Below are 22,867 nucleotides of genomic sequence, written 5' to 3'. Positions count from 1 at the left end.
TTTGAACGAAACTTACAATTAAATTTGTTCATGGTCCTCTTAAATATTTTATAGATGCATTGCATTTTTTCATTGTGCACAATTGTCAGCAGCTTCAAGACAGTTATGTACACAGGATGTTCTTCTGAATCTTAAAGTATTCTTACTTTAGCAGAGATTATTGTCTCCCATCTTAAAAAAAAAGGCAAATTAAAAAACCACCAACAACATAAAAAAAACAAACACATAGCATTTCTCATCCAAATGATCTCTGTCAGGGGACAAAGAAAGAACATGGGCTATTGGATTGGGGATATTTACCTGTAATACTGAAGCACAATATCAGGATGATTTGTATAATTTGAAAACCAACTTACTCAGCTGTGGAAAACACTAAATTTCCTTTGGGAAATACATGAAATGTTTTATAGCCTTATCCCAGAATATTCTACGTGCATTTTCTCATGCATGCTGCTAGCAGCTCTGTGAAAACAAAGACTGAGCGTGCTTTTGGGTGATTATGGAATATTTAAATCTGGTTCTAGAAATTATCCATCATAGTGTAAGATACATGGGAGGAAGCTGGAAATCATGTCATTATAGTTGTTAGCTTCTGTCTTATAAGAGTTAGATAATAGGAAATACTTTTGTACTCTTTTCTTCTGGTTATACAAGCAGTTAAACATGCGAATATCTGAGATCAATTGGCCCACTCAGTGTATTGGGTGAACTTGGGAATTATAATAAAAATGTCTTTATGTTGCTTTTTATTTCTCATCAAGAATAACTTGTTCGACATCGATATCATTATATATACTTATAAGTATTTTGTCTGCATGAGTTCTAAACGATTGAAGTGAAAATCTGTATGAGATTTTTCTGCTTACATTGGATTTCTGTAGCACCATTGACTTGTTTAAAGTTACTTCTCTGTTTCTCCCATGTGAGAGGTAAATTGGGCTCTGTAGTTCCTGGTTTCTTCAAGTAAAATTATGTAAACAACTATCAACTCATCTTAATGTAAGGTTTTTCAAACAGCAAGCTTGCATACCCAGAAATACCCCACAAAGTAAGCTAAAATCTTGTTGTCATGGTAATTTGGAGTACTTTTCATTTTTAGCTTGAAAATGTTTGCAGATTTCCCATAAATATTAGTCCTTATACAGTCTAATTATTGCCATAATATATTTTCTGAGTCATTCATCTTTGTGAACTGTAAAATGTATAGACATGCTTTTCTTTAACAGGGGAAAGAAGTGTTAGAAATAAGCAACTGTATATTAACTCCTCTTTTCTAATTTCATTAACCTTTACATCTTCATTAAATCATCAATTACTCTTACCAAGAACTGTTGAAACAGTAATTTTGTGCTTAACATTTAATTTGAGAGAAACTCCGATGATTCATGTGCTATTCACTTAGGATCTAGGTTGTATAAAGTTTTCAGTACGTCTGGTGGCAGTCTCTTGTACTGCTCAGAGCTGCTGGTAGTCTTTTCTTTACAAACAAACAAACAAAAAAACACCCCAGTATTTTGTTTTATGCATGCATCTTCCATTGTAACCTCTGTTGCCCTCTGTACTCAAAATCTTAATGTAACTAAATGTACAACATGTAAAAGACCATGTTATCACAAAAATTATGCAAGTTTATTATTAGTTCAGTAGCGTTTTTCTGAAGTTAATCACCCAGGTGTTAAGGTATAGGCAGTGTTTTCTTTCCAAGCACCTACCTAGATGCATAACATTGTTCTTTTGATCTCAAGGGATGGTTGTAATTCTCAATTGATAGATTGTAAATTCGCCAAAGAGAAGAAGTTCTCATACCAAATAATACTTGAACTGTTTTCTTGTCAAGACCCTGATTCAGAAATTGTCTAGGTCTGTGCCTTAGTTAGCGTGAATGCTTTTCTCACATTTATAAAGCAAATTCTTTTTATGCTTTTATGTGCATTTTCACTACGCAAATCTGAAGTCTTTTTCTGGTATATAGATACATTTGGTTCACCATCAAAATTATTTGAAGAAAAAAGGATGTGCGACAGCTCCACCTGTCTCTTGGAGGTCAAAGTAATTTCATCTAGTGTTTCATCCACATCTTTCTCGACAAATAACTTTTCTATAGTTACTTTTCAGTATGAGAATAACAGTGCAGTGATTGTGCTCATATTCAACCATGGCATTCATTTACAGAATAATTCAAAAAGTAGGTTTGTGAAACTAATAGGATGACACAGCCTAGAATTGTAGTATTGATTTAAATAAAAGGATTCATCACATTTTGAGATGATGGGAGACAGTAGTTTGTAAAGATACAGTCTCTTTGCTGAAATTACGGAAGTGAAAATGATACATCACAGATAGACCTGTACACTTGATTGTGATTCACAGGCTTATAGTGATATAGCAGGGGGTACTATGCTGCCTGCATCAATTCCTGGAGAGAGCAAGATTGGCTTTGCCTTGTAAATGTAGCCCTCAGTGTCAATCAAAAATAAAGTGCCATGAAATATAGAACTCACAGCAGTAGATTAGCATTTCAGAAATTAAACCATCTGTTTGAACTCAATTAAAAGAGAATCCAGCAAGGTTTTTCCTAATAGAGTATTCTAGTGCTGATTCTGGAAACAATGCAATGAATTTATTATGCAATTAGAACTGATAAGGAACTGATTTTAATGCTCATTAAATAAACTCAGCAGTACTACGTTCTCAGTAGGATGTTTTGCAATAAATAACTTCTTAATTTTCTTCCTAGTCTATAATTCTGATGTATTTCTTATTCTAGGAAGGACATTTAGTTATGGGTTGCCTTATCCTATTTGACTTTTTTTCCCCACAAGGTCTGAAGAACTCGTGTTTCTGTTTCATGAGGTGGTTTTGATGCAGCTGCTTTTGGTTTTCCCTCTTAATAGCATACATAACAGATTGTCTGGGAAAAAATGCCCATCAATAGGACTGTATTGAGTCTGAGATCTTCCTGTGAACAATTTTGCAGACTGTCAGGAAGGAGAAAGGTGGAAGTTTACAACCTGACGTCATTTTCTTGTAATTTGTCTTTAAAAGTAACTTCAATAACAGTCTGAATTTATTTTTCCCTGGAAAAGTTACAGTCTAGATATCTGCTAAGGAGAAGGCACAGTAAGGAGAGGATGGGTAGCTTTTAGTTTCCCTCAAAGAATAGTCACTTTCTCTAGAGGCATTCTGGAGTACTATACATTGATCAACTCTGCGTGTTGTATTTACATGATTCTATTTACCACAGTTAGTTTTACTGGAGAGCAAATACACATTCAAGTGTACCTACCCTTTTGAAACATATCTTCCATCTAATGAACGGCTTTGTTACTAAGCTGAGGCAGTTTTACTAATTCTTCAGGTGCTCCAGTAAAGATTGTCTTCCTGTAACAGTAAGTAACTTTAATCTGACATTATGGTTTGTAACAGTGCCAGTTGCCTCAGCATCTGGCTCCCTTAAACTCATTGCAAATGATTACAGCATGAAAGAAAATAGAAATCTTTTCCAATATAACAACAACAGTAAAAAAGAAAAACTACAATAAAAAAACTAAATTAAATTCCATATGAAGGTTTGTTGTATATCTCTTAGGTACCATGGGGTGAATGATTGATGTATTTATAGTGGAGCTATCTTGTGGAAGGTTACTGTAACTTGGTAGTTCTCTGCATTATTTCTTCACATTGTGACTGCTTTAAAATACACTTACAATTATCTGATTTACTTTTATCATATTTAAAATATCAACACATGACCCATCATTAATTCTGTTTGAAAAATTCTGTTTAATAGTCACATTGATTGAGTTTCTTGCTAATTAATTCACAAGTTGGTTATTTTACTAATAACAGAGGAAGAAAATACTTTCTGATGGCATTTCTTCTCCACTTCAGTCTGTGAAGGACTTTCCCCGGGGCAGTTTGGAGCAAGCAGCTTCTTTCATTGAGTAATTTCTGACATTGAATTTCAGAGGCAGGAATTGAACTCTGATTTCTTGGTGCTATTTCTGCAAATATATTAGTTGTCCTCCTGTGCTTTAATAAATAAATAATTAAACATTTTTATAAAAGGAAAATATTATTTGCAGTGTTGTTTGCATTTCTTAAAAATGGAGTTTGAAGAGTATGGAAAGCTTTTGTTCACTAAACAGCAGTTATTAGCATATGCAGTATTAAGAGCAAACTTCCAGAGTAGTATGTGTAGGTCCACCACTGAACACTTCTTGGTCTTTTTGATGTTACTTACAAAGCACTGCAAATATACATGTAATTGATCAGATGTAGCAAATAAGGCTGCTTTCACAGAAAGTAGCTTTATTTTTTAACAAGTCACAATCTTGTAAAAGCCTAGCAAGTGATTAGTGTCCAATGGTCTCACTATTAGCAGTCAAAAGACCACATTTTAGAAACTGTGGTCTTAAAATCTTTAAGCTACAAGAATCAAAATTAAATCCTAGCGTTTACCCTGGAAGTTAATAATTTTAATATGTACTGTAGATTTAATTGCTAAATACTATACAGGGAACACCTGCAGGTTACTGGCTGCCAAAAAGTAAGTCATGAATTCATATGAATTATATGGAACAGTGTAATTCAGGATTTTTGAAAGGACCTATAGTGTGTGCCTCTTTTCTCAGCTACTCTTATGTTCTTGTGGATAAAACTAAAGTCAAGACAGAGTGTGAGCAAATCCTTTTTGCTCTATACAACAGGCATGAAAGTGATGGGAGCCAGATGAAGGGGACAAAAGGGAAGAAAAAAGATTGATATGCAACCTTGTTCATGAACAACATTTTTTCAAACTTTTTCAGTTCTGTCAACTGTGTAAAGAAAAACATAGTTCCTTGAGCAATACATCATCTCAAGAGTTTTTTTTTTTTTTAAATTTATTTACAAAGTTACAGAGTTCATTTTCATTTGTAAAATTGCCTTGGTGACATTTTTATGTGCTGAAGTTGCATTTATTTGAAAAATTTGAAAATACCTTTACTGTTGATAAAACATGCTATCAAAATTGTATCGCTTCAAGAAATAGACTTCAATTGTACTTTCCTGCCAATGAAATTATTACTAGTAGAGGAAAAACGTGGTCTTGTTTTTTTTTTTTTTTTTCCTTGTTGCCTTGGGAAAGTTAGTCAAAAGAAACTGTCTACAAAGTTCATCCTAAAACATGCTGCAATGCCTAACAGTCTCCTTATACACATATTTTTCTTTCTTTTCCTTTTTTCCAGTTTTTGTAATGCTTTAATATAACACTTAAAAAAAAAAATGAGCTGTCGTAATAGTAAATATGCCTGTTACAAGCCTTAAATATTTTTTTGAGATTCTCTTTCTTTGTGCATAGAGCAAATCTGTCAAGTTGCATATAATGGTTTACACAGTGTGCCTGAAAGCTTTACTTTATAACGGCAAATACCTAAATAGTACTGAAAACATACGACAATAGTCATATTAATCAAGTTCTTAAGTGTTTAAATCAGCTGACTGCACTTGTCAGCCAAAGGTGCAAAGCCTTCTTTGACACTTAACATTTCATCTGAACATCTTGAGTCAAAATCCTGGAAATCTTGTGATTTTGAGATTCCTTTAATTAGGACTAAAGTAGAGCTTAATTAAATTTTCAAGGCCAGAAATGAGCTCCTTTTCCTTCTGAAATTTTGGTAGTTAGCTATTCTACTCAAAAGTGGAAGTTATAATGCAATACTTCATGTGACTGTGAGTAGTATCTTGAAAAACTATGCAAAGTTCCCTGAGGACTGATGTATTTGATCAATATCTGGGCAAAAATAGATGTATGATGCATTCATTCTCAGCAGTCATTTTTGTTTTCCAGTGACACTTTATTGGATTGAAAAAAATGAACTTTTTTTTTTTTTGTAAAGCTGGCATGAAAAAACTGAACTTTTTTTTTTTTTTCCATAAAGCTGGCAGTATACACAGAGATAGTGAAACCTAAAGAATTTTAGAGATCAGATGATCTCTAAACTAGAGTGTTCTCTGAAGATTAGCCAGTTTGATTGTGTTAATAAGGACAGCTATTCTAATCAGCCCTGCGTTTGTGCCACTGGGTAAAGTAGGGTATATTCTTTGTTTTAACACTTGGCATTTCTTCTAAATTAGCAGTGGTTTATCTGTCTTTAGACAGTAACACAAAGCTATCTATTTCTCTTGTTTCCTAGGTTTAGAAAGAAAGTGCATGCAAAAGTACATATTTACTAACATATTTAACTCCATTTAAAAATACCTTTACTTTTTCTTAATAGGACAAATTTCTGTTACTGAAAAATTTTAAACAATTTCTGTTTGTCAGTATGGTAGTACAGATGACATTTCTGTTCAGCAAGTATCTGACTTGCTGAGAATAGACTTTCTAATTAGCACACAGGGTACTCATGTGAGATAAGGTAAAGGAGTCGTTAAATGTTTTACGCCATAATCATAGCTGTGTATTAAAATGATCAAATTGCAGGCATCAGAGCACAGCTGGATTTCTATAAACAAAAATTAAGTCATCTGATGATTTTTTTTTTTTTATGAAATCATACAGTGCTAGGAAAATTGGGTAAGATTATCATATGCCATACTGATGAGAACATTTGTTCTGGAAAGTTACAAAGTTTAATTAGAAACATTTTGAGGCCTGGATTTTTTGTATTTTTTTTTTAATATAACCTTAATATTAAATACTCATAACATATGTTCCTGTTTAGTTTTTATTATGGTAAAACAAGTATGTTACCTAAAAATGTCCATCGCTGTTTCTATATAAACTGAGAGTGATTACTAGGAGTTTTTTTAAGCATAAATCAAAGCAATGGATGCATGGCCGTTGATAAAAAATCTAGATATACTGAAATTACAAATGTGAGTACATTTTTGTGGGACTTTTAAAGCTGCCATGGTGATCTGCAACCTTTACCAGCTGTAACAAAGACTTTTGTTAACTTACCCATATATAAAATGGTATACTCTGAATTTATATAAAGGCCAACGGCAGGTAGCTTTTCAGCAGCAAGATGCAACATACATCTGTATACACTTGTTTAGTTTTGGATAGCTATGTTTTCAAAACTTTGAGTATTCTATGGATTTTAATATGAAGAAAACATGGAGCGAAAAAATCTCCATTGCTGCAGAAAATTGACGATAAAATGCCCCATATTGGTGTGATAATTTGAGAAACAAACTAGACTGGTTGATGTTCCTCCTTGTGCCAAGTCTAGAACTCTTCTCCAGCTCACAACTCTGGGTTTCCTTACTAATATTGATGACTGGGGAGGGGAGCAATTCTTCCTTCATTTTCCAGTTTTGGGTTTTAGATATAAATATCTTGGAGCTTTTGATTTTAGACAGGAAAGTCTACAGTGTTCAAAAGCACACAAGACTAGATCCATACAGACAATTGCTTTATATTCTCTCATTGCACCAGGCAGATAAAAGCATCATCTGCTTCGAATGTCCAGATGAAAATGTCCAAATGTAAAAATAAATAAATAAAGAACAACAACAACAAAACAAAAATATATGACCTAGCGTTTATGTAGTACCATCAGTTGGTAAGGTGACCAAGTACTGGTCTTTAATTTTGCCTTATTACCTTGGTACTCTATCCTGACTTGAGACTATTGCATAAATGGTATTCAACAGAAACTGTGTATTTTTCCTATCTGCTTTTTTGTGTATGTGTGCTTTGTTTTTTGACGTCCTTATTTTTTTCTTGAGGGTGTTCATCTTTTGGTCTGGAGATTAATAACTTGCCACTTTGGTGAACTAAATATGACTAGAATATGAAATGAAGACTATTTATTTAATGGAATATCGGTAAATTACTAAGGCTGTTCTCTCTCAGAGTTACTATCAATGTAATACTCTCAAACCTGATGATTAAATCCAAGGATCCACTCCCCTCTAGAGCCCAGGTTTGTTGTTAGATTTATGTAGCTATGTATGTTAGTTAACCTCACAGTAATTAGATTGGGATGCAGGCTCCCTTTACAGCAGAGATGTTTAGGTCCACTTCTGACTAATGCAACTGTGGAAACTGTGCTCTTCAGAATATTTACTCAAATTAGTACTTGTAGGGAGAATGTTTTTCTCTCCATTTCTCATCTTCACTATTTAAGCTGAAAGCTGTTGTTGACACAAAAGCATATTTGCAGAAGTTGTTCATGGGCAAACTTGCAATTAAGTGTGCACTTAACTGTCGTAAAGGAGGAGTTGCATAGCATTCTTCCGTTTTATGAGAGAGTTTGCAAAGAAGCTGATGTTTTTGTTTTACAACAGAACTGAATGCTTTGCAGTCTGGGCTGATGACACAGGAAATCTCCCTCAACTATGAATTTTATGCTTTTTTATTCTCTTTGATCCATAACATTTTTCCATACATTCTGTCATCTTCTTCCAGAATGCCTTTTCCACTAAGTTATCTGTTCTTAGACTATTTACTATTGTCATCTCTGACAGCTTACTGGAGATAGGTGTTTTAGTTGTGATTTATGTGCTGTTTGGAACAAAATACCAGAGAGAGTGTATGCAAACTGCAGTTCTTAAGAGATAAAGCAGCATAAAGAACCAGGTAGAAAACATGAATCTGTGGAAGCAGTAACTGACACTTGGCTTGTCTGGCAACAGTAGCTCGCTCCTATGAAAAGGTCTACTTCTATGTGTAACTCTGTCTCTAGAATTTTGTAGTAAAGAGTAAGATCCAGTTGGCAGCCACTATTTCTCTACATACCTCTCCCCTGTGTCTCCTTTCCCCCCACACTTTAAAATAGTATGCTTACATCTTGGGCAACCCTTAGGTCATGGTTTTACTTGGATGTTTTGAGGTCTGTCAAAAGTGCCACCCGTTAAATTATTCTGTTGTCCACGGTTATCTTTAGCAGTAAAAAAAAAGGAGCTGTTGACATTTTGATTGCTTCAGAAAATACTATGCTGTGCTACAGCAATAACACCAGTAATAAAAGTTCAAGTGAAAACTCTTGCCATCACTGTAGCAGGATAAAAAAGGTATTACAACACATTGTGACATGGTCACTGATAAGATGAAACAGTCACCATTCTTTTCTTTCATACCTAGTGATCCATTCTACAACTATACTGTGCTGCTTCACTACTCAGCCATTGTATCACCTATGTATCTTCACTTATCAAAGAGAAATACCTTAATTCTTCTTTTTCACCCAAAAGTGCTGGAATGAAATGCTCACATGTGACATTGTGTGTTTTTCTCTAAGTATAAACTTTACTCAACAAGAACACTTAAGAGAATAAGGGTCCTTAATTGTACTGTTAAAACAAAACACTTAGCCTGTGTATTTCTGATTGGTTGGCCATGCTGATTACAGTTTTCATTAAAGGGTCCTGGGCTTGTTTTGAAACATCTACAAGATCGTGTACTACAGTAATTTACTAAGAGCAAGAGGAATATTGGCAACATCTTTTCAGTGACCTTATAAAATGGCTAAGTGAGAAGTAGCTTGCAGTTTTTATTCTACTGGAATATAAGCTGGCATGATTTTCATTAAAATTACCTCAGCAGCAACAAAATGTATTTCCATTTCAGAATCTGTCACTGTGGCTTCTGTGGTGTCAAGCAAAGAAGGTCATTTTAAGCAGAACTTTGGGGAAAAGAATTTCAGATTTCAATGCTTGTGTTTGGGCTATTCTTTGGTCATACTTGCCACGCAAAAGCTGTTTTTGAACTAGACTCTGTGTATTTGTTTTTCTCTCTATAAATTCTTAGGCATATATAGGAGTAAACTTGTCTTCTGTTTGGGACTGTTCTGATATGGCATTAGCTATACGTAGAGCCAGAGATGATGAACAAGATATTAGTTCATTAACTGTGCTGGTAAGATTCTTTGTATTGGTAGGTCCAATATGGTACTCGGTTACATTACTGTAATCCTGAAGTACTACACAGATTATTTTGAATTATTTGGGGATTCCATAATACATTTTAGAGAAGAATTTAATTCATGTTAATTTATTTTTATTTTTTTGCATGCCCCATGGCTCTCCTTTTCTTTGGTGGTATGGAGAAAGTTTGAAAGAACGGTCATCAATGTAAACCAAAAACACCTCAGGCAACTGAGTTCATGCCTTTTGTTATTTTGTTATTCATTAATTACACTGTTATTCCTTTCCCCATCACTCCCCCAACCATACCCCCCAAAAACACTCTAAGGAAACAAGCACACCACAACAAAAATGCTAATAAAGAGAATAATTCCCAATAGACCATAAAAGACAGCATTTGTAACCCTGATAGAAATGCCAGTCAGCTTTTCTGATGTAAAGCGTCTGTCTCCAAAAGGAAATGAAGGAAGGCCTGTTTCTCCTTTCAAGTCTCTGAAGTAGTAGGTGGTGTCATTTGTTATACAGTGCTACAAGTCCCCAGTTATTGCACTGGTAGCTGCTGGCTGCCTTTGTTCACGTACTGAAAAGTTTTATCAGCTGTCTTTAATAAAAGAAAATATATGTGAAGAAAAACTATAGCAAATGTCTCTTGCTCTGTATCCTCAGACCATCATTTATAACTATCAGGGAGTGATGACGCTGATGTGTAATCCTTCAGTCGTCCAAAATTCTTGCGACTGTTACCATATGCCATAGATACTGGGATGGCTGATGCCCTAAAAAGTCAAGGAGCAGTCTTTCAGATAGCCTGCGCACTTCGTCCTCTGAAACATGAAGGAGTTGGTGTGAACTTGTAGCATTACTTGAAATGAATTTTTCACTGCAATGGATACATTTTCATTAATATGGCCTAAAATTTGCTGAGTCTCCAGAAAGTCAGGAATAATAAGCAGAATTTGAAAATTTTCACATTTAGTTAAAAGGTTTATTTTTTTTTCTATATAATTTTGTTGTTTGCTTTAGTGAAATGATGTATCAAATTAAAGACGTGATGGCAGAAGAGTTCTCTTAGATAGGTGTACAGTCTTAAATATACAACTTTCTTTAGAGTACTTGATTAGTACCATACACATACAATATCTTCAGGGATGTGTGAAGGAAATGGAGAGGAATTCTGGAATCCATATGAGAAAACTGTGTTACTTCTCACACAATAAGTTTATGAATGTTATAAAATTAGAAATGAGCACATTTTAACATGTGTCTTATTTAATACGAGTTTTTCTAGGTTTAAGTTTTTTAATCCTTATCCTGTTGTAAGCTTTGCCTAGCTACATACATCTGCACAGAATTATATTTTGAGAGAGAAAACAGTACTATGTCAGTGACTGAACTCTTGAAAAAAGCTGTTTGATTCACAAACTCTAGTAAGAAAAATGACTAAAAAATTAGCGAGTATGGACCATCCTACTTATGCTGATGTACAGAAAATTCTCTCAAAAAATCTCCTATCTAAAATTAAACGAATAAATGTATGGATATTTAGACAGCCATCCATTTGCAGTGAAGCTGTTTGCCTATCATTCTTCACTTGCATCATTTCAATCAGCACCCATAACTTCTGTAATTAAGGAGTATATTATTCCATATTAAAATAGTGTGCACTACTGACACTGCTATGGGGAAACTATGGTAATGTGGCTGCTGATATGTGTTGTCTGTAGCAAAGATTACATTTCAAGGGCTTAGTTTTCCTTCTTTATGTGGCATATGACTGAAGAAGAAAGTTTGGAGAGTATTTAACTCAGAAATACTTCAACAAAATCTATCTGGGGATTTTTTTTGTTTTGTTTTGTTTTGTTTTGTTCTGTTTTATAGTAGAAGCCAGTATCTGACTCGGGGCGAGGGCAAGGAGTTAATCTGTCAGGGTTAAGCAAGAAAAATTAAATCTAAAAGTAATATCTTCATATTTGACTGCATTAGCATTATGGGGTTTACAATAGGGAGGGTTGAACTCATTTTGTTTTGCCTAATTCCTGAAAGTCTGGAAACCATTTGTTCTGAAAACTTGTTTCATTGCTGTCCTTATCAGTTTTTATGATGTATATCTTAATAGGTGAAAAGAAGCAGGAAGAAGGGTGAGAAAATATGAAATATCCATAGAACATAAAAGTAAAGTATTTTCTGAGCACATGTACACTGCAAAATTTAGGTTTTGGGCATGAGTTACAGGGTTGGGGTTTTTTTTGGAAACTTGAACAAGAAGGATAAGAATTTAATTTGCTAGTGGATAGGTTTGGAACATAGGTAAGTCTTCCTCATCCGGACGACTTCCCATTACCACATTAGTCTGGGACATCATCCCTAGTGAATATTTTATTGGCCCTCTACCTACCATATTTTCATGAAGTTATTTTCATTGAAGGAATTCTAGAGCATTTCTCATCCTCACTCCTAATAGTCTCAAGTTGATTTTCCATGTGGCTTCACGTTTCAAGTACTGCAATTTGATCAGAAAACTGGTGAGTGCTGTCTTGAAACACTTATCCTCTGAGGCAAAACTATGTGACTTTGAAAGTTGAAAGTGAGTGCTCCTGAAGCTCATCGGAAATGATAGTGACCAGAGGAGGGGGGGTGATAGTGAATTTTGTCTAGTATCCTTTTTCCCCTTTTTCTTTGAAATGCAAGGTGCTGGTTTGGCAAATAGCATTACTGTGTTCTCGCTAGCATGTGAAGACCTTATGTATTGGAACAAGGTAGGTTAGACTGCTGTCTTTGGCTTCATAAATCTGCTTTCCTTGCCCTTGTAATACTTGTTAGCTCTAGTAACTAGTCATGTTCAATTATCATGTAGAACCTTTTATTTCATGGTGGAATAATCTTAGGATTGAAAAATGAAAACAAGAAGCATTTTGTCTTAGCTAAAGATGGGAATAATTGTTAGTAATGTGAGGAGCTTTTTCATAGATTTGTTATAAATGTTTCAAATATTTGTTATTAAAATACTGTTTCCACCATGTTAATTTTATTCAATCATTCATTAAGGAATAATTGCCATAGCCTGAATCTGAATGGATATCCTAGGACTCCTGAACATCCTTAGAATCTGAGAATAGATTGTATTTTCTACTAGTTATAATTAAGACAGAGAAGGGATGAGTTCCAGTGTGTTAACTATTCCCACCAATTATAAACTCTTTATTGGCAATGAGTTAAATTAAAATTAAATTCCTGTCTTCAATCCACTCTTGGACTACTTTAATTTTCTCTTGGAAAGTGTGCTATGCTGACATTACCACATGTAAAGCTTTATGAGGTCTGTGTTTTCTCATTAAAGAAAGAAGTCTATGTCTGTAGACACCAGAGCTCTCTCTGTTTAAAGCACAAAGTACACAGCAGCTGTTCAGAAACTTTTTCTTGTTATCTCTATTTGCTTAAATTGCTAAATTGCTTCCATGAAAAGTCTGCAAACATAAGGGAATAATTTAAGTCGAAGAAGGTTGTCTGAAAAGAAAAACTGAAAATATTCTTAATATTTCTCTTTCCCTTTTTTTTTGTACCAGTATCCAGCTGCCTTAATGAATCTTGGAGCCATTCTCCATCTGAATGGTAAACTGAAAGAGGCTGAAGAAAACTACCTCCTTGCTCTTCAACTTAAACCTGATGATGTCATCACTCAGTCCAATCTTCGCAAATTGTGGAATATCATGGAGAAACAAGGTTTAAAGACAGCCAAGACATGATACCGAAAACTCTGAACCTTTTTTGTCTTAAATTGATTAAAAACCCAAACTAGAACTTCCATACAGCTGTCTGATCAGAGAACTCATTGGACTTGAGTGCAAGGATCAGAGATCTTGATTGATTGCTGCTAGGAGAAGCTATTCTGTTTCTTTGGCTTTTTTTTTTCTCTTTTTTTTTTTTTTTGCTAGATAAAAAGGGAGACTGAGATATTCATGAAGGACTTCAGTGTTAGCCCACAAAAAGATTTAGAACCACAGCACTCAAAAGAGGGTGTCTTGGCATATTTGATAAATCATTGCAAATCCCACATTGCTTACTTGTGTGTGGGTACTTGAAATGTATACTGTCATAGAAATACTAAAGGAAATTTGTACAGTATACACTAAACCATATGGGAATAAAAGTGGGAATAAAATAGTAGGTTAAAGTATTTTGTGATACTGTAACTCATTAAAATGCCTACTAAATCCAGTGTGTTTGCAGTTTGTCTTAATGCTGCTGTATCTCAATTTAAGACCACCTAATTCACAGTTGATATGGCCAATTTATATTTTTAATCCTGTCACTTGTGTTTAGATGGCACAGTCATAATTGTTTAGTAAGAATACATATATTATTTCAATTTATTAAAAAATTTGTTGCAGTTCTTCTGAGATGCACAGTCAAATGGCTGTGGGCTAGACAGAATGAGCAAGGAATTGCCCAAATTCTATCATATTCTATCTACAAATCATATGTGTATGTAGAAGCTAAAAAAAAAAGAAGTCCAAAGGTGTGATTTGTCCTGACTTAGCAATATGAGTGAAGCTGATATTTGCCGTGGTATTGAATACGGTCAGCATGTCATCTTAGGAAAAAGAAAAAAAAAAGATAAAAATGTTTGAATCTTTCTACATTGTTGTCAGATAAGATTGACTTTAAACTAGATTCTGCATCCAATATTTTTGCAATAATTCAGCCAAGTGAGATTTGAAAATATTAGTGCTTGGATATGCTACAGAGACTTCATGATCAACTCGGAGAGAAGGGAATGTAATAATACATTGTTGAGGCTAGAAAATAGGGACTGGATTAGATTACGCATAGAATAGCGCACATAGGTCAAGAGAAATGTGGAACAGTGGTTGCCAGTTACTTTTCACAGTGGTGGTGTTTTAAAAACATATTACCTATTCAGATTCTAACCAAATACTATAATTCTGTTTGTATTCTGACATGTGCTAGCAGCAGAGCTGTCAAATATCTAAGTATGCTTCTGGTGAGGTTCAGTTAATTTCTGATTCAGAATGATTTGGCCTAGTTACTGTTTTATTCTTCAGTTTATAAATGTAAAAATAATTTATTTTAAATTGCAGTGTATTGAAACTTTTGTAAGATTTTTTTTTTCCTCCAGGCCATTTGTTAACTGCTTTCTTTCTTTGGAATAAGTATTATTGCTTATAAGAAAATGTACCGTTTCATTTAATGACCTGTTGGTATCTGCTTCAATGTTCATTTCATAAAGGTAGATGTAATGTTAAAGTGGTGGAGCACCTTGAACTGAAGCTTCTTCAGGATCTTCTGCTAAAAACTCTTTATTACTGAGAAAGTTTTGTTGGTGGTGTTTTTTTAACTGTTAAGCACCATTCCAACAAAACCGTAGAAAAGAATACTTTGCTGTATTTATTTATTTATTACTTGACTGCAGCAATGTTACCTGCCATTAACACAGTAGTCTTTAAGTATTACTATTTCTTTTATTTTGTTTTCCTTGCATTTTTTTTTGTGGTTAGTATGTGTACCTAATGGGAAAGGGGACACTTGAGTTACTCTTCTTGATAATTCTCCACTTAAGCTTGGATATAAATCTGTGTTGAAATAGATTGGGGAGTAGCTGTTTCAAAGTCAGTGTAGTAAGAAAATGTAGTAGTGTGTGTTTCCTTTTCTTTCCTCTTGCTCACTAAAATATCATATTGCTAAGTTCACAACTGGCCTAGCAGAAGGGCCAGAGGGGCAAGATTGTTTGGTTTTGTGGAATGTGTCAAATTTTTCTCAAATAATGTTTTGGCTGGAAAAGCAAAATTGAAGGGTCAAAAGTTGAATTTCTACTTTATCATTGAAACTAGTGGTAGAACACAATAGTAGCTGAACTTATTATCCTCCTTTACTGTTTTTCTGGAAAAAATATAAAAATAAATTAGATAGAACCTGTGACTTAACGCAGTATAAAACTGTGGTATCTTGCAGCTTTATTTGCTCAACAGCCATCAAACTTCGATGGCTTCTAGGTCTTAACCATTCATTCACTATGTTATTTTTCCTTCAATTTGTACTCATTCTTGTTTAGTAACTTGTATTCATTGCACACAAGAGGGAAGGGGGGAGCACTCATTTGATGCAGTATCATGCTTGTGTTTTTGCTTGTTTCTTTAAAAAAAAGAAAGAGAGAGAAAAAAAGGACTAGCTTAAATTTAACAAGAATGTCCCTGAATACATTTTTAAATATAGGTCTGGGCTTGATAACTTTCTTCTTTTGGGATAAATTTGAAACATGTTTAGAATATGTCTCTCTGCTCAGGGATTTATGGTGGATTATTGCAGACAGTGCTAAAAAATAGAAGAGCACAAGACAAGTTTACTAAATTAAAATTTTATTTTTTGAAAAACTGTTATTTGTATAAATTATCAGATTTGTAGGCTTTCCTTTTTTTTGTAGAAATAATTGTTTATGTGCCAGATAAGAGAATTTCAATTTTGTTTTCAATAATAAAGCATTGATAACTAATACATTGTGCATTCCTTTATCTGTTACTGTAACAACTCTTTTTTAATCCTTATTATTCTAATTTAGTGAGTTAGGCATGAGAGAGCTATGTAGCCTAAACAGACTGAAAATCTATTGCAGCTGTTTTTTTTTTTTTTTTTTTTCCTATACTCTATTACAATTATTATTCATTTGATATTTTCAAAAAGGTTCTCTGGAAGCATTTTTGAGTATCTCTACTTATAAATATAGCCAAAAGTGTATGGTAACTGTTAAATTTGAATGCTCTTTCTAAACTGTATGGGAATAAAAGCAAGTGAATAAGCTCTACTTATAATTTATTTTTGTATTGACATACAAATATGACCTCAGGAAAAATGCTTCTAGAATGTATAATTGGCTACAAAAACTGTGAAGGAGACTTGGCTTTACATACATGGCTTTTTTAGTGTTTGAGATCACCTTTCTCTGATGCTGTAGTGTTATATGAATAATTTTAAATCTACTGCTTCTTTTACACAGGAGATGTTATGAAGTGATGTGGTTCTCTTATTTTTTTTTTTAATCCTTTTCATCTTTTATTCACAGAGTCTTTTTAGTTAAACGGAACTAACACTGATATTCTGCTACCTACCTAGTTCTGTTGCATTCAGGTCTTATGCATTGATAGATTTGCTCTATAACTGAAGAACATTGATGGTCATGAGTATAGCATTAGAGAGACTTTGGGTCAATGACTTCCAAATTTAATTGTCATGCCTGATTTTTATTAAAGGTCAAGCCTTGCTTTCAGACATGGTCATTCCTTGCCTAAGTAAGTTTCGATGAAATGGCATATGATGTATGCAGAGTATGCAAAGAATGATCTGTGTCACTCCTTTCTCATAGAAACAGTCTAAAAATGTGCTTGAGATCTCACTTTGCAATTTTATCCCTAAATCCTTCTCTGTGAGATCCTGTTCTGTCTGCCTGCTCTTCCAAACGTCATGCTTTTCAGGTAGCAGATACCTGATAGCATTTCCATTTCTGAGGGAGGCACACAGCAGCTCCACGCAGGGGTAATCAAGCAGGAAGAGTGAGGTGGCTTTTTAAACCTGGTGTGTTATACAGGCCCATCTGAACTTGCTCGCTGCAGCTGGCACGGATAGCTGTATTACTTCTGGGGTTTGAGCTAGTATAACGGTAAGTCAGTAAATTATTCCACATGAATACGCCAGCTCATTTGGATCTGGCTTGGTACTCTTAACATGGCTCATGGTGTAAGCATTCCCATAGCAGTTTTGACCACCAGGGGTGGATGCAGGTAGCAAGAGAGAATCTTTGTCTCCAGTTCACTTGTGAGAATGGCTGAACTAATTAGTTCAGATGGCTGAACTAACTTTTATTTTGCTGCATCCCTAAGGATTGCATGGGAGAGATTTCAGTGCGAAAATCTAAAGTGATTTATAAAGAAATTGCAAGAACTCTGAAGAGAATTCCATGTAACCAGTTATCTTTTTGAAACCTGTTTTTCTGGTCCTTTTAAATTAAAATTGAGACCCCCATTCAGATGCTATGCAGGCTTCCTCGGGTGGATTGGGCCTGCAGTTTGAAAAACCCTGCCTTGCTTCACATGGATATTGAATGCTTAATCTCTCTGAAGTTCACTAGTGTAACGTTTCAAGAATGAGTTTTAAAGAACAGAATATATACTATGTTATGCAGAGGTCTGGGGTAGGAAGTGTCAGGGAGGTGATGCAAACATTTCTATGGAAATAAGTAAGAATTTTAGAGGACAGATTTTATTCCTACAACAAAGAGGAAGCCTCAAGATCAATGTATAACAGGATAAACTAAAGGAAAGGGTATGCATTAGTGGGGGGAAAAATAATAAGTCAAAACCAAACATTACCAACCAGAAATACTGACCTCAGAAAGAAGAAGATACAACAGACTTGAGGACATACCAACATATTCAACATGAAAGACAGAATGCACACCTGAAGATACGCCACTTGATTGAAAACCTTTATGGATGCATATTTGTTCAAAGTTCAAATTGATGTTTCTCCCCTTCCCTTCTGTTTTTTCTTTTCTTATCATATAAACCCTGTCATGGTGCACTGGCTCTTTGATAGTATCACCGTTATAGACTCAGACAGCTTTGGAGGTTGCATATGATGAAGCATTTCAGAAGGGCAGAAACGTCAGAGTGGACCTTCTAGAAAGGTATAAGGTAAAACAGATTAAATCTCTCATGCTTACTAAATACTCATTTATTTTGAATCGGATATTTGATATCTGATATCTGATATTTGATATCTGAAACTCTGAAGCAGTATTCCTGCAGGGTTTGAGTAGTTTAAGCCACAGGTACGACTGTTTCAAGATAAGCAGAAATGGAATTTGGCTTTGATGGATGATCCTGAGTTCAGGTTTGATTTCAGAAGCGATTTAACCTAGTTGAACAGATTTCCAACCAATAGTACAGTGTTTTGGTGCACCAGGAAATCCAAGAAAGTAGAGAGTATTTGGGAGGTTTTGTTTCTTCTCTAGAGTTTTATTTTCCTGTAAGCAAAGCATTTTTTGTCCTTTTCTGGAGAAATATATTTTATCTTGTCTCAAATTTTCTTGAAAACAGATGTTCCTGTTTATCCAGTATATTTCTTTATTACAATGAGAAAATAATTTTACTTAGAACAGATTTATGTATTATTTTGACATGTTTGTTGCAACCACAAACATAAGTTTCTCTACAGTACATGAGTGTATAGTAGAGAGTATTGTTCCTTATATTAAATAAATTCCCTCTTCTGGTTTCCATCCAATATGCAAAGCCAATCATTAAAACAAAGAATCAGTTTTGCACACCCACAGTTTCTGGAATCCAGCATTGTTCTTCTTGCGGCAGTGAATATTTTTATATGACAACATAAATATATAGGATGTTAGAGAAAATGTCTTATTCCTTCTGTAGAATTGGATCTTTTCTTCTCAACCACCATTTCATAGATTTGTTTCGCTTTGCTGTCCCTTAATGGAAGAAAGTGTTGAAGAATTGGATTATTATTATTTTGCTGAAATATACAAACTTAATAACAACAGAGAACTGTACAAATGACACTCATGTCTTAAAACTCACTGAAAGAGCAAAGCTAGTGTCTGTCATAAAAATAATCTATTAATTGCTATTTCTTCCTCCTCTGAAATGTAGTTCCTCTGTGAAGTTTATATGTGTCAACTCATCTTTTTATATAACTAAACCTGTGTTTTCTCTTTTGTGTGTGTGTTTGTTTTATGGAATAAGTCTCCTGGTTATTGTTATCATCAAAACTATAGATGCAGACAATTCTTGTTGCACAGAGTATTTTTCCTCTCCTCTCTCTTCTCCTTTGTTAGTTTTGTGAATGATTTAGAACCTAGAAGAGGAACTACTTCCCCTGAAGCTAAGGCGGAGAACAGTTCTGGGTGTGAATTGAGCTTCTACATCAGTTTTGTGCCTTATAGACAAAGAAGTTAGAAAGATATAAAACTCGTTTTGCTTTTTAGCAAAAACTGTAAACTATGGACCATTTATGTCTAGACTAAGTCTTTCACTAATAAGAGTTTTAAGCCTTGATAGAAATATTTGGGACTTGAAAAAAAATCTTGTCCACCATTTTTTAATTTATTCTATCAGCTTGTCTAGTAAGAGAGCACCTTTTTCACCCAAATCTCTCTTCCACCTTTGCTGCCTGTCATTTTTAAAGAATTATAGGTGGTACAAAGATGTATTGCAGCAAATTCTTCATATGGGCTAAATTTTTCTGTCTGCAAAGTTATGACTAATAAACCACCAATTGTTTCCTTGCTGAATTTCAAAAATCTATTGTTTAAAAAAAAAATACGTGAAAAGTTAAAAAATGGTAGAAACTATTCAAAGTTCTTTGCAAGTGCTGTTTGCAAGTTTTTATTCCACAAGTTAGATTTACAATTGACTTCAACATTCTAATAATAACTCGATATCACATCAACTAGTTTGTCACTTTGTCATAGTAAAGATACTTTTTGCTTTTGCACATATGAACACATGTATGTCCCATAGCAAATGTCCTGATAATCTTCCCCATCAGTGCTGCACATATTTACCCAACTAATTTGAGTAGGCCACTTAGTGTAAGGTTTGTTTTGATTGTTATGAAAACATTGCTTTATTTGGCATGGGAAGAAGAAGAAGGCATCAAGCATGTGAAATAAGACGTGTACTGCACAAGATATTTGTGGCCTCTCAGTAGCAATATATACAATATATAAATGTCAATTAGAGGTGGCGATATAAAAGTGGATTTTGTTTAACTCAATGAATGGTAATTTTGAAAAAAGAAGGAACTGTAGCATCTGCAAATATAATCATGAATGTCTAGATTTACAGACAGATTACTCAAACAGTTTTTATATTCACCAGTGTAATAATGATTTAACGTTAAAGTTCTAACTTTTTTTTTGCTGTTTACTTTATTTTATGTAATAATTTCGATTACTGTGCATTTTTTAATCAACTGCCTATAAATTGAGTTATATTTGAAATACTTTCTCAAATTTATTTGAGAAATGACTAATTAAAGATATCATCAAAGAGGTAATCTTTTTTTATATTTCTTCTATTCTGAGGAAAAAATAATAAGGACAAGCAAGAAGGCTTATGGTTGTATTTAGTTATTTAGTTACTTTTTTTTTTCTTTTTTTTTAAACATTTTTTCCATATAAACACACAATTAACTGTACAAGGAACATAGTGATCCACAGAAAATGGAAGCATGCTCCTGGGCCCAGGGAAATCCAGATGAAACTGTGGCAGCATATCGTGAATGTTTTCCTGGAAGCAGCACAAGATTATGAAACAGGATCTTCACACCACGCTTACGCCAGCTGCAGCATATGATGAAGTTTACCATAATTTTGCTAATCCTGAAACCAGGTGAACACATCTGAGAATGAAGTTCAAGTACATTTCTGAATGTAATGCGTAAGGCTTATGCAGGTTGCACCTGGGAACACCCACAGTACACCACGTCTCAAAAAGGAGTGCTGTTAGGAATCACATCTTTGTCTTTTTTTCTCCATCATTTGAATGATTGCAGCCAAGGCTTTCTGGCCTGTGAAATGTTCAAATAACCTTCTAATGGCTGGTATGCCTGGGCTCTCTGATTGCCCTGGCTGTTGCATGTATGTGGCAACGTGAACTTTTATAGGCAAAGTATGCTTAGAACAGACTATGGCCAGTATGCCATAAGATGGCAACCTGCTTAAACATTTTCATTTAAAAGCAGGAGGAATAAAATTTATGATATTTCGACAGAAAACTTTCACAATGCTGTCAAAGCAGCTTTACAGATCTTTCATAAAGTCTTTGTTAGGTAAAGCCTTAGTTTATTCATTTGTGTAAGAGTACAAGTTTAAAAAAATAAAAATTGTCTTGCTCAGTAGAGAAGAGTGACAGTTTGGAAGGAAAAATTTAAAAAGAACAGGCATTCTGGTCTTCTCTCTCTCAAATAATGCATTTTTATTCCTTTCACTGAGGAGTGGGGGAAATAACACTGGAAAGGGTTCATAGGGATTGTGAGTGAGTGAGTTCTACTGTAAGTACCTTTAGAAGCTGGATGAATGTTAATTGACCATAGGGAGAAGCTGAGCTGGGAGAAACAGGCTGGACCTTAATGGTTCCCTGGTGACCAGTCAGTGAGGCAGGAGAGAGAGAAAAATTCAAATTGGCAACCACGCACAGATTTCATCTAGCTTATTTTTAAAAAATGTATTATGAAAAGGACCACCCATTTTGATTATGGGAATTTTTTGCTTTGGAGAGGTGGAATCCCTATGACTTCATTAGGCCTGACAAACACAACATGCAAATGCTAAACCATACCAAAATACTTTGAAAGCATTTATAAACAAAATATGCAAATTTAAAGGCCTTTTTTTTTTTCTTTTTTAATGTATTACTACCTTGCAAAGGAATGCAGTAGATCAAACAGGTACCTGAACCAAGTGTCTTCATTCACTAGAGGGTACGATAATGTGTTTCTTGGCTTTGTTTCATGCCTCCCCCCTGCACCAAAAAAAAATAAAAAAATAAAAAAATAATAAAAGCTGTAACAACTCACTAACATAGAAACAAAAAACAGAGGGGAAAAAAATCTCTATTTTAGTCCCAGCCCTACGGGGCGAAAAAGAAAGACCATATTTCTGAAAGCATATCTGTGAAATTTAGTATGAAAACAGAAGTCGTTTTAACTCAGGTTTTGATAACACATTGATTTAACTAGGAGAAGTGCCATGAGATGGAAAAACGTAGGCTTTTAAAACTGAAGTTCAACATAAACTGCAGAAAAGAAGGCATTTAATGGGAAAACAAAGGGAAGAACAGCCCTTTAATACAGTATATTTTTTTATTTTTATTTTTTAACACCATTCCTAGGAACAAATTTTACTACTGTAGGAAAAAAAAAAAAAAAAGCCAGACAGACAATGTGGGAAGCTGTTCTGTAACTGATTACTTGTAAC

The 22,867-nt window shown here is 34.3% G+C and overlaps 1 protein-coding gene across 8 annotated transcripts in view; it reads left to right on the top strand.

Moving 5' to 3' along the window:
* The window catches only part of TMTC2 (transmembrane O-mannosyltransferase targeting cadherins 2), a 369,395-nt gene that overhangs the window by 239,212 nt on the left and 107,316 nt on the right, over positions 1-22,867 (top strand). For 3 of the 8 annotated variants that reach the window (XM_048061230.2, XM_048061234.2, XM_048061237.2), the window contains one exon: positions 13,422-16,366. The exons of 4 other annotated variants lie outside the window; for them this stretch is intronic. In XM_048061230.2, coding sequence (XP_047917187.1) covers positions 13,422-13,601 — 180 coding nt within the window. In that variant the 3' untranslated portion in view covers positions 13,602-16,366. Of the gene's footprint in view, positions 1-12,546; positions 13,352-13,421; positions 16,367-22,867 lie in introns of those variants that run through there. One more of the 8 variants, XM_066995665.1, reaches the window with a different exon arrangement.

Source organism: Anser cygnoides, chromosome 1 (genome assembly GCF_040182565.1).
Source record: "Anser cygnoides isolate HZ-2024a breed goose chromosome 1, Taihu_goose_T2T_genome, whole genome shotgun sequence".
Taxonomy (NCBI): domain Eukaryota; kingdom Metazoa; phylum Chordata; class Aves; order Anseriformes; family Anatidae; genus Anser; species Anser cygnoides.
The sequence above is the reverse complement of the archived record's forward strand: the minus strand, read 5'-3'. Positions and strand labels throughout refer to the sequence as shown.